General features: G+C 34.4%; 1 protein-coding gene across 1 annotated transcript in view; it reads left to right on the top strand.

The window, feature by feature from the left end:
* Nucleotides 1–13,348, top strand: part of Plc21C (Phospholipase C at 21C) — a 59,004-nt gene that overhangs the window by 9,431 nt on the left and 36,225 nt on the right. The window contains exon 2 of the mRNA XM_085960236.1: nt 6,468–6,614. Within this exon, the coding sequence (XP_085816362.1) occupies nt 6,468–6,614 (147 nt within the window). The remainder of the gene's footprint in view (nt 1–6,467; nt 6,615–13,348) is intronic.

The following is a 13,348-nucleotide window of genomic DNA, read 5'->3' as shown; positions in this document are numbered from 1 at the left end:
AAATTAACCAGCACCATCTGCAAATTGTATTCTTAGTTCAATGGTAACAAATAAGTATGACTGACAAAGTTTAATGAGCAGTATTTATGTTGAATCTTAACAGCCTACCTCCACCCCTCGTCACTGATATGTAGTGAATGATGTTTTTGTGTTTGAAGCGTAAATGGTCAGTTGTGACGTTAGTTTCTTTTATCAGTCGTATTGTATTTTTGTATTAGAATATACTCATTGCTATTAGCCAATACTTAAATCCTTTGTTGCAATAAATGAGTCCTTCAAACCCGCTTTGGACGATTTTTCAATAAAATTAGTTTTGAATGTACATAATATCGTCAGTGTTTTGTAAAAAGGGCGAATTAACCAAAATGCTATTTTACAGGAGGAGGATTTTTAACTTTTGACATTTATTTGTTTTTTACCTGTAGATATGTAGATAAATATCTAACAAGTTTATAATAAAGCTTAGAAAGAATACTGTCATTATAATATGTATTATTATATAATATTTTAAAAGGCCTAATATGTCACATTCGCTTTTTATTTCGCAATTTTAATTAAATTAATTTTAGTCGATTATCGTTTTCTGTGGAGATACAAATTCGCTGTTTTTACACAACAAAGCTAGTAGGGTACATATTGTATTTTCATTAAAATCTCGATTTCGCCAAAATGGTTGATTCGCCCTTTTTACAAAACACCGACGATATGTAGTATATCGATAGGTCTACCAGCCTATCGAGGTGCGAGTTTTTAATTTAGCCCTGTTTCGTCAAAAAATCAAAATGAATATTGACCCGAGTCGCCAAATCCGCTCTAGGATAAATAACAGGTCACTAAATCCGCCGCTCTATATAGCCGACCAATCAGATGTCGCGATTCAATCCATGATTTTTAGCATAGGTTTAAATCGCTATATAAATGTAACCACTACTAGCATCATTAGAGTGTGTTCAGAAGAAATTTCTTCGACATCTTTATTTTAATGTATATAATTATTTTCTCAAACGAGAATTTTCCAACTAACTTTCTTCAAGGCATGCTCGCCTTTCATTCTCTTCAAGCTTGTATGTCACTTCTGCCCTTAAAGCATTTTTCCCTGCTCTCATGTGGTATAGTTTCCAATCCCGATATTCTGGAAATTTTGAATTTTTATGCACTCGTCAATTACATGCGGTTGTTGCAAAGCCATCACCTATTTTGATTGAAAGTTGTTTCTTCATGTCACGCTCACCAGGCACCAATAGTGAGGACTGTGCGGCTGGGCAATGCACTCCCTAGAGATGTAGACATTTTTAGCGATGCATTATGTATTTTGTTTTTAAAACTCTATTTTATTGTTTAATTTGTATTTTCTTTACTAAGTACTTTTTATTCTAAATGTCATGTTGTGAACGTCTTGAATTAATAATTTTGTTATGTGCTCAATATACTTTTTTAAATAAATAAACATCGTAACTTACCACAGAACAGTTTTTCGTGATTTACTCGAAACTCAAAAAAATCTCCAGAATGGGTTTAGTGACCAACCAACTCAAATATATGAAAAATAATATTGGGCATATCAGTCATCAAGTTTTTAAACATTTTCTTTGTATGCTTTTGATGGGATTTTAATTTGTTTAGACACATAGAATACGTTTTGATATATGTGGACACTCGGTTATTTGGAAATAGGTACCTCAAATTGTACATTAATGTATGCAGATATACATCTCTTTTGTTTAATGCGGGTTACAAAAATACTATAATGACATAATGAATTATGAAAATGTTTAATACGTAGATATTTTATCTTTACTAACAAAAGTAGTTAAAGTTTCAGTAGATACGAGGGTGGGTCAATAATTCCTTAGAAAAAAGCATTAAAACAGTTTTTATTTTTGTATTTTTTTTTTATTTCTCAACATAATCTCCTTGGAGCTCAATACACTTGGTTAGACGTTTCTCAATTTTTTTTAAACCGTCAGAAAAATAAGTTTTCGGAAGGTCCTCAAAATAAGCATTTGTCCGATCGATGACTTCTTCATTTGAAAAAAAAACGTTGTCCACTTAGCCATTTTTTTAAGTTTGGGAAAAGGAAAAAGTCACTGGGGGCTAAATCTGGCGAATACGGTGGGTGGTCGACCAATTTGAACTTCAATTCTTCAATTTTAGCCATTGATCGTAAACATGTGTGAACACGGGCATTGTCCTGATGAAAGAGGATTTTTTTCCTGTTTAAATGAGGCCGTTTTTCTTCAATTTCGTTTTTTAGCTGGTCCAGTAAAGATGCATAATAATCCCCTGTTATTGTTTTTCCTTTTTCCAAATAGTCAACGAAAATAATTTCACGTGCATCCCAAAATACAGTAGCCATAACCTTACCAGCTGATTTTACGGTTTTCGCCTTCTTTGGACATGGTTTGCCTTCGCAATCCACTGCTTTGACTGTTCTTTCGTCTCGGGAGTATAGTGGTGTATCCATGTTTCATCTACAGTCACAAAGCGACGAAAAAATTCATCCGGATTGCGTTGCATGAGCGACAACAGGGCTTTAGAGGCCACCACCCTATTGCGTTTATTGTCGACTGTGAGCAAACGCGGCACCCATCTTGCAGAAATATTTTTCATGCCCAATTTCTCATGTAAAATAGAAATGACGCTACCTTTTGAGATCCCTGTAACCTCAATTATCTCACTCAACTTTAATCTTCGGTCACTTAACACCATATCGTGGTTTTTATTGATCATTTCTGGTGTAGTCACCTCTACAGGACGTCCTGAGCGTGGTTCATCCTTTGTTGATGTACGACCACGTTTAAATTCATTTAACCAGTTATAAATAGTTGCAAGTGAAGGAGCAGATATGCCGTGAACTAAATCCAACTCATTTTTTATTTCCTTTGCTGTTAACCCTTTTATATTAAAATGTTTAATAACAGCTCTAAACTCAATTTTCTCCATTTTCCATTTTTCCATTTTCCACAAGCAAATTTTTTTTTAAAATGTACGAGAAACACACAACAACCCGACCAATCTGATTGAAACTTCGCAGCATACTGAATCGGTAGTGCCGCTGCATGAAAACAAACCGCTTACAGTACTAGTCGCGCCACCTGTCGGCTTTTCTAAGGACTTATTGACCCACCCTCGTACATTTCCTTTTATAGATTTTCTGTTGTCGTATTTCGAGTGCAGAATTCTTAAGAAGGTGTTTAGTCTCCAATTAAAGAAAATGGGGGAAATAGAGACGCCCTTACGAACGAAATACGTACATTACCCACCTTCAGTTTGCCCTTGCATCATAGTGATATAAAATCTCATTGGCTGAAAACCGTTCTGTACTAATCAGCCTCATTGGCTGCTTAACGTTTAATTTGAATACGCTGACCAACGAACAGCCCCGAATGCTTTGCGAACTGTCAGAAATTGAGTTACATGTTAATTGTACGTATGCCGTATCACAGTTCACCGTCAGCTGTAGTACCAGAAAGTGATGGCCGTATTGCATTGAGATTACAAAATGATGTATTGTTCGTGGAGCATTGCAGACAGTAAATGTTCCAATAAGAACTTTAATTTGATTTTGATTGGTATTACTTAAATATTAATGTTGTCAGTATTTAAAAAAAATTTCATTCAGAATTACCTACCTATTTTCATCCAGTGGTTTTTATTACATATTTTTAGTGCTTTATTAAGATATGAATTTGATCTCAATGCTATACAGCCATAGGTTTTCGATACACTAGTTCACGGTGAACAGTGATACGTCCTACTGTATGTGTACAAATTTCTCGACATGCAGAAATTTATTGAAATCCTATCTAGTATGGTAATTCAACGGGTGTGGTCACACGGCCCAACTGGGTATTGTACAGCAAATTTGAGGATTCTAATGTTGTGACTTGTAATATATGGGTGGACTGGTCATGTCAACGTGTGTTGTACCAATAAACATTGACTGTAGGACTGTAGAAATGTCCAAGCTGTCTGGTCTGGCCATGTCTGTAGGAAACCAGGACCTACAACACTACATTAGTATTCACTGGATGATTTTCAGTGGTCATCTGTATTGTTCAGAGAATATAACAGTAAAGGACGTCGGTTACCAGTCTGTGTGTGGCTGTAAGATGATACGATTCTCAATTGCGATAATATGCGATAAACCTAATATGTTATTTTCAATTGTTACATCTGTATCATAATATGCATTTAAGTTTGTTATGTAAATGAAATATTGGTACTATTTGAGGTCACTGCGGACTTTGGATTTATGGTCCGACCGTCATTAAGTCATAACCTTACCAGCTGATTTTACGGTTTTCGCCTTCTTTGGACATGGTTTGCCTTCGCAATCCACTGCTTTGACTGTTCTTTCGTCTCGGGAGTATAGTGGTGTATCCATGTTTCATCTACAGTCACAAAGCGACGAAAAAATTCATCCGGATTGCGTTGCATGAGCGACAACAGGGCTTTAGAGGCCACCACCCTATTGCGTTTATTGTCGACTGTGAGCAAACGCGGCACCCATCTTGCAGAAATATTTTTCATGCCCAATTTCTCATGTAAAATAGAAATGACGCTACCTTTTGAGATCCCTGTAACCTCAATTATCTCACTCAACTTTAATCTTCGGTCACTTAACACCATATCGTGGTTTTTATTGATCATTTCTGGTGTAGTCACCTCTACAGGACGTCCTGAGCGTGGTTCATCCTTTGTTGATGTACGACCACGTTTAAATTCATTTAACCAGTTATAAATAGTTGCAAGTGAAGGAGCAGATATGCCGTGAACTAAATCCAACTCATTTTTTATTTCCTTTGCTGTTAACCCTTTTATATTAAAATGTTTAATAACAGCTCTAAACTCAATTTTCTCCATTTTCCATTTTTCCATTTTCCACAAGCAAATTTTTTTTTAAAATGTACGAGAAACACACAACAACCCGACCAATCTGATTGAAACTTCGCAGCATACTGAATCGGTAGTGCCGCTGCATGAAAACAAACCGCTTACAGTACTAGTCGCGCCACCTGTCGGCTTTTCTAAGGACTTATTGACCCACCCTCGTACATTTCCTTTTATAGATTTTCTGTTGTCGTATTTCGAGTGCAGAATTCTTAGGAAGGTGTTTAGTCTCCAATTAAAGAAAATGGGGGAAATAGAGACGCCCTTACGAACGAAATACGTACATTACCCACCTTCAGTTTGCCCTTGCATCATAGTGATATAAAATCTCATTGGCTGAAAACCGTTCTGTACTAATCAGCCTCATTGGCTGCTTAACGTTTAATTTGAATACGCTGACCAACGAACAGCCCCGAATGCTTTGCGAACTGTCAGAAATTGAGTTACATGTTAATTGTACGTATGCCGTATCACAGTTCACCGTCAGCTGTAGTACCAGAAAGTGATGGCCGTATTGCATTGAGATTACAAAATGATGTATTGTTCGTGGAGCATTGCAGACAGTAAATGTTCCAATAAGAACTTTAATTTGATTTTGATTGGTATTACTTAAATATTAATGTTGTCAGTATTTAAAAAAAATTTCATTCAGAATTACCTACCTATTTTCATCCAGTGGTTTTTATTACATATTTTTAGTGCTTTATTAAGATATGAATTTGATCTCAATGCTATACAGCCATAGGTTTTCGATACACTAGTTCACGGTGAACAGTGATACGTCCTACTGTATGTGTACAAATTTCTCGACATGCAGAAATTTATTGAAATCCTATCTAGTATGGTAATTCAACGGGTGTGGTCACACGGCCCAACTGGGTATTGTACAGCAAATTTGAGGATTCTAATGTTGTGACTTGTAATATATGGGTGGACTGGTCATGTCAACGTGTGTTGTACCAATAAACATTGACTGTAGGACTGTAGAAATGTCCAAGCTGTCTGGTCTGGCCATGTCTGTAGGAAACCAGGACCTACAACACTACATTAGTATTCACTGGATGATTTTCAGTGGTCATCTGTATTGTTCAGAGAATATAACAGTAAAGGACGTCGGTTACCAGTCTGTGTGTGGCTGTAAGATGATACGATTCTCAATTGCGATAATATGCGATAAACCTAATATGTTATTTTCAATTGTTACATCTGTATCATAATATGCATTTAAGTTTGTTATGTAAATGAAATATTGGTACTATTTGAGGTCACTGCGGACTTTGGATTTATGGTCCGACCGTCATTAAGTCATAAACCAAAGCTGGCTTAAAAGCATAGGTCAATGGCGACTAGGTTTCACATTTCTATCTTATTGATCTTTTCTATGGTATTGTTAGATTTACTTGACGGATACCCTTTCTCAACTGTGCAACATTTGACTAGCAGAATATATTATTATTTTATGGCACCATTAAAATATTGTTGTACATAAAGTAAATGTAATCGTGGACGTTAACGTTACTCTGTGTTTAATAGTTTTTTTTTCATTGATTATTTAAAATAGCTTTTTTTTGCAGGACTCCGGAACGGGAACCCCCGTGACCCTGAAGATTGATCCCAAAGGATTTTTCCTCTATTGGGTGGACCAGAATCACGAGGTGGACCTTTTAGATATTGCCACAATTAGAGATGCGAGAACTGGACCGTACGCTAAAATACCAAAGGTAATTTTTATTGTGTTGGAAATGATAATAAGTGGACAGGATAGTATTGCAGAGAAAAATTATGCACCTAATGGTAAATGTATTCTTTTCACGTCTTACAGATTAATTTATTCTTCGGCACTAGTGTTTGGGTTTTCATTACGTTGAACTCTGGCTTCAACTCTGGGAACACAGAATTAATCGGAACTGAAATGTCTAAGGGGTTTGAACCAAATGCATTTAAGAAAATCATGTATATAGAGATAGAGCCTAAATATATGAAAGTGATTAAAATTGCTGCTAGTCAATTCGTCAGTGCAGATTCGTTTGTAGCGAACTTCACACTGTTATTGCCAGCATCTGTCAAAAAATATATATACTATGTGCATTGCCCATTTCGAACATGAAATATGATCGTCTTGTACTTGAAACAAAATAGTCACATTGTAAAACAAACATCTGTAAATTACATGGGAAAGGATATACCCTGCCAGTTATTGTACGTAGATAGATAAGCAGCTAAATATAATGAACCATCATTATTTAGAATATTTAGATGGACAATCACTAAATATTGCGTATAATATTAATCACACCTTTTATTGAATATATCGAATATTAAAGATATTCAGTGATACCATACTTAAGAAAGACAGGAAAATAAAATGTTTTGGGGTAATTTTAAAAGTAAAAGACTGCTACTTTTAAGTATTTTATGTGTACCAATTCAACCACACTAAAAACAGTTAGGAATAACAGTTAAGTGTTGTAATATATGAAGTCCGCATGTATTCCTTTAAAGTTCTCGCGAGACATTCCCAGGCCTAATAAACAACAGATGCCTCAATTCACTTATTTTTGCCTTGGAATACGCCTTATAAAGACCAGGTGTGATACAGGATGGGTTCTGTTGGATTGTTTCATTAAAGTAGGAGGTATATTGCATGCTCAAACATCAACTGACAAAATCACGCTGTCTGTAGGCAACACCTGATCTGGTCAAGATGACAGGGGCCATGATTTAGTGTGGTCAGTGAGGGGCATTAAAGTTTCATGTGTCAATTTTCGGGAATAGATTCTCAGATCTTCCGCCAACACACGTCGGCTATTTGATCACCTGTGCTTATTTTAATAATAGTAATTCGTCCCCCGGCAATATGGTACCAGCAGATATATTAAACGGCCGTTAAGCTGTGAACGAATATTGATCAGGATGCTGGGCACACTTTTTTGATGGACAAAAAAAAGTTGGAACCGATCCAATTGTTTTCTGTTTAATAGAATTTATTCTAAAATGACGACTACATGTGCACATTATTTGTATTGATTTTTTAAAACCGTGTCATTGGACTGAATCGTTTGCATGGGCGGGCGTTTATTTTAATGTTTGTATTATTGACGGCAATATAATAAATGTTCACGTTGTAAAAGAAATCAATTTGATGTGGCGCGTTTAAAAATCCATCACGTTTATTAATTAAAAAGGTTCATTGAAATATTTACTTAAATCAGTTTTCTTTTAATAAAATGGATTGTGTAAATAATCAATTCTCAATGTGAATGTAGTTTTTTTTTTTTTAAATTTAATAGATAGCATTTTCTTGTTCGAATTCCATTAGTTTTGGTTTCGTGCTCCTCATTGTTGAGAATTGTGATTCCGATTTTAAATCTTGTAGTTATCCTACACATGGGAAGAAATCAGGTCTACCTTAAGCCACCATCGTTGTCCAATGCGTAAGGCACCGGCTTCTTATCCGGGGACTCCAGGTTTGATCCCGGTGAGGTCACAATACATTTATATAATTTTCTCAAGGCCTGGGTGTACCTGTGATTGCTTCACTGCTGCCACTACTACATTACTGTTCACTACACTACTGTCATTGGGCGTCATGGCCTGTGTAGTGTATAAAAGAATAAGATTATTAATATTGTTAAACAGTACCACTACAGCAGATGTTTTTCAAAATAAAAAACGCTATGACGCATACCAAGAGTTAACTTTCGAGGTGTGAACTGTCAAAAGTAACATTTTCTTAACGGCAGTCCTGGTAGCCACGCTAACTAAACATAGTGAGATAGAGGAGAACAATTATTATAGCTTGAGTTAAGGCGATTTTGAATATTAATACTCACATCGTGACACTAGCGCCACCGCACTGCACCGCCCTTCAAGTGACAATTGTCATATTATTATACACCCGCAAGCAATGCCAAATAATACAATGTACCTTTATAACATGTATAATATACACAATGTAATGCGTACAAAGTAAATGTGTCATTATATTATAAACGCGATATTATAATATAACAATAATTATTACTAATAATTAATAATTTACTTTCCGGATAAGTGCTGTGAAGATTGTGTTTTTTATTTAATAAAGAATGTAGCAGTCTTAAACTTTGTGTATAGGTAATTATTCAGTATTAAATAAAGAAATATTAATACATACTTTTAGGTTAATCAAACGCTAAGGTGACATAATAAGAAATTTCAGTGGTATTGTGCACATGCCTTGTATAATACAGAATCGATCCAGAAGTTATATTGGATCAAGAAAAATAATTTAAAAATATTATGGAGACACGGTGATTTCAGATATTTTTTAACGAGGAATGGTTGTTCGCAGGGAACTGAAATACCTAACGGGTAAGGAGAAGCAGGCAACCGATCTCGAGTAAGGAAGAATACGGGATAAATTTAAACACGTGTCAAGAATACGTCATACGTGGAATACTGACAACTGCTCTCGGTTTATGCATTGACACTCATTTAATATTGGTGTATTACACACACTATTGCACGTCTATAATGCGTGGTTCATTTTCGTACGACACAAACACATTCAAAACCCTGCTTCAAAATTTACTTGGCCTATCGGGATTCTATTTACTATCTATTCTGTGGTTATTAGCCATTCGCCCGACACATTGGGTTCTTACATTTTTTGTACATCGCGATCCACGTCTTCATCTATAGCCACTCTACCAACTCGGCTACGGTGGGTGCACAATCTCAGACGAAAATCAGACGAACAATAGAGTGTTATAAAGATGTGTTGTTTCTCTTTGTTTAGTTGTTCTTGACTACAATTTTTATTATCTCTATCTATGATCGAGTCTTCTGACACCTGTTTTGCTTTATGCTTTATTTATAAACAGTCTGAAGAAAACATACATTGTGTTACTACACTGGCTTATATTCTATTACGACATAATACTTGGATTTGTTTGCTTTAAATATTCACATGTGATTAATTAAGCGGATGTTCTATTTTTTTTTTACTAGAGCAGTCAACATTTATGCGGGGCATTGGCAAATTCAATATCTTATAGATTGCATTCTCACAAGTTCAATGGTATTATTTTCACAATCGAATTATTAAAATATTTTTTTTATATACAGTGAATATTACAAATTATTAATTTAAGACGTTCACAACATGACATTTATTGATAAAGAAATATTATTAAAACAGTATTATATAAAAAAGAAATGGTAGACCACTCTCCACGTAACCTTGCAATTTGAATTGAATTTTTTTGAATTATTTTGAATTATTTGATGAAATCAGCCAATCAGGCGCCTGGCATTTACTAATACACTAATACACAGTGCGTATTACACACAAATCTTGTCATTGTGTACAATTGCAAAGTTACGTGGAGGATACTATACAAGTCGGTTTACGGGAAGCCAGGCGGAAACCGCGCTAAATTTTAAGGCCGGTTTTGGCAAAATTCATGAATTGAAGAATGAAAACCTAACCTAACCTAACCCTTAAACCGACAAGAACCAAATTAAGTTATTAAACTGTTGAAAAGTGTAAACACAAAAAATTATAAATTATATACAAGGAAGTACACCGAAAGAGCTAAGCAGACCCTATTATAAAAATTTATAAGACAATGCCCACCTATAATTATTGCCCTCCCAATTGGCATTACTAATGGCAGGTTAGTTTTGCACCTTGTGTGAACAAATAACTGATGCTCACGATTTCGAATATAGTTATCAGGGACACATAGATCAATACTACCAAGAATGGCAGAGTTCTCATTTTCACCGCGTATAATTCGGAAAAAATATGTGGCCAAATATAAATATATCGTCTGGTATTTAAGCTACAGTATGTACGCATACCTAAGAGGGAATCAGTTGGATAAAGCCACGGATAGTATCCATACAACCTCAAGTAAAGGAGACTCACTCCACTATAAGGTCGTATTTCAACTGATTACCTAAACAATCGATCCACTCTTAAGCTGGCTCTAACTAAGGAGTTATACAGAATTTTTAATACCAAAAAGATGTCTACAATATATGTCTACATCTTATACCAGTAGCGAAGACTCCATAGTAGGCGATTATTTAAATCCTACCTTAATAAAAATATTTTTTAATTACATATCAACGTATTTACTTAAATAATAACTTAAATAATCCAAGAACATCTATCTGTCTGATTATAAATTGATTGGTCAACAAGATGAGAGGCTATAGGTATATAAGCCTAACATGTTTTGTATATATCGACTGCTTAATCTGCAAACCGGCTACTTAACTCCATTTGAGCAAATTGTTCAGGAACGATATTCATATATAATTTATTTATTGTTGTGATTTTGTTCGCCAGCTACTGTTTGTTGTCATATTGCACATATGACATCAGTTTCATAAATAATTTTCTGTTATGGGTAAAAAAAAATCATAAATTTTGAACAATATCACATTTAGTGTTGTATGAAAACTATTTATGGTCATGGCCATTCATTCATGCTGACATTAGACTATTCACAATATTCATATATGGCAAATTGTGTCTATTTATATACCAACAGTCGGATTATAATCTCGAACATATTTAATTTAGTAGTTATTTTCTGTTCACTGGTGCGTATTGCACTTCCTGGCCCCGAGAACAATATTTAGCAGTGGCTCTTCATTGAGTGTTATACAAGAAACAAAGTTTTCTATGAAGATGGTGCTCTTATAAATATATGAAAGATAAGCCGTTAAAATGGGTGCTGTTGATTGAGTTAGCTGCAGATTAATTTCGTCGTTGAGCCTTCAAAACCCGAGTGTCTACTGGGGTTTTTTCATAAATCATCAAAAGGGGCTTGAAATTGTTTCACTGCGCTTATGAAAATCCACTTTCAGATTTGACTCACCCGCACCTTAACAAAATAAAACCTCAGTGGTTGCAAACCGCTCCAAACCAATCGGCCGACACCCCATACATCAGTGGCGAAGGGTGGAGGTAGGCTGTAAAGATCCGCCATAAATAGTCCACACTAAACTTTGTCGGTCATACGTATTTGTTTTCATTGAAATAACACCACAATTTACAGATGGTGTTGGTTAGTTTACACTTACTTAGTACTTACACTTTTTGATGTTTTTTTTACATTGCTCTACTTTCGTACACATTTTAGGAACCAATTACGTATGAAAGTCGAGGGCCACCTGTAAACGTACAATTTGAAAATCCAATTCAGAAGAAAGATAAAACAGCAATTTCAGCCATATAACTAGACATTTAAAAAAATACTTATATATTTAAAACATTTGATTAATGGACATGCTCAGCGTACGTCAAAATGGAGCTTTTATTGTATTTTTAAAGCATGATCCTGGACATTCCTTAAACGTTGTAGATAATCTATTTATATAATTTTTAAGCCTTATTATCCTTTATATTTATTTTTAACATTTGATGACTGCATAAAGTATTTTTATTACATAAAATAGTATTCTTTTAAACCTCTCGCTCTAATGTTTTAGAATGTAGTCATATTTAGTAGTGCAGTGGTGTTAAGACTTTTTACGTTTATTAATTTTTAAACGTATTTATAAAACCATCAGTATAATTTATGTCGACCTTATTCTTAGGTCAATAATTATTATAAAGCAGTCATTATTCGTAAGATGTTTATCACACTTGAATGGTCGAAGACATAGTTTACAATTAGTATCTTTAGAATTATCTTCAAATGTGTTAATCTTGCCCATTTTTTGAATAATAAAATGCCTAATTCTTGTCAAATTTGGGATCACAGAGATTATCAATGTAATTTTTTATCGTAAATATTTCACTATAATATAGACAGTCATTAGTCAGTATAATTTATGACATAAATTATACTGATGGTTTTATAATTGCATTTAAAAATTAATAAATGTAAACAATCTTAACACCATTGCACATGCATGTACTGAAATATGACTATATTCTAAATGTGAGAGGTTTAAAAGAATACTATTTTATGTAATAGAAATACTTTATGCAGTCATCAAATGTTTAAAATAAATATAAAGGATAATAAGGCTTCAAAATTATATAAATAGATTATCTACAACGTTTAAGGAATGTCCAGGATCATGCTTTGAAAATGCAATAAAAGCTCCATTTTGACCTACGCTGAGCATGTCCCCCCTTAAGTAAATAAGATTGAATGCTATAGATTTTTTTTTTAAATTACCTTATTGATTATTTTGGACATAGCTACAGTCATAGACAATAATAGATTTTAGGTTTCGCTGTTCAAGCCTACCGTATTACATACATTTTGGTAGACATAGCTAATGTCATGTGACCTGACAACCTGACTACAAAATATATCTGAAATCGTTTAAAATAATCGTATAAATACAATAGTTGTTATAGATGGCGCTGTCGCATATATCTTATCTATTCTAAATTCAATACTTGAAGATCTATTCTTAGAAGGTAGGTTTTCAATAATCGCCC

The sequence above is a fragment of the Rhyacophila brunnea genome, unplaced genomic scaffold (assembly GCF_057557595.1).
Source record: "Rhyacophila brunnea isolate RB1 unplaced genomic scaffold, BYU_Rbru_1.0 scaffold_11, whole genome shotgun sequence".
Classification (NCBI taxonomy): Eukaryota; Metazoa; Arthropoda; class Insecta; order Trichoptera; family Rhyacophilidae; genus Rhyacophila; species Rhyacophila brunnea.
This window is presented reverse-complemented; position numbering and strand designations above follow the sequence as displayed.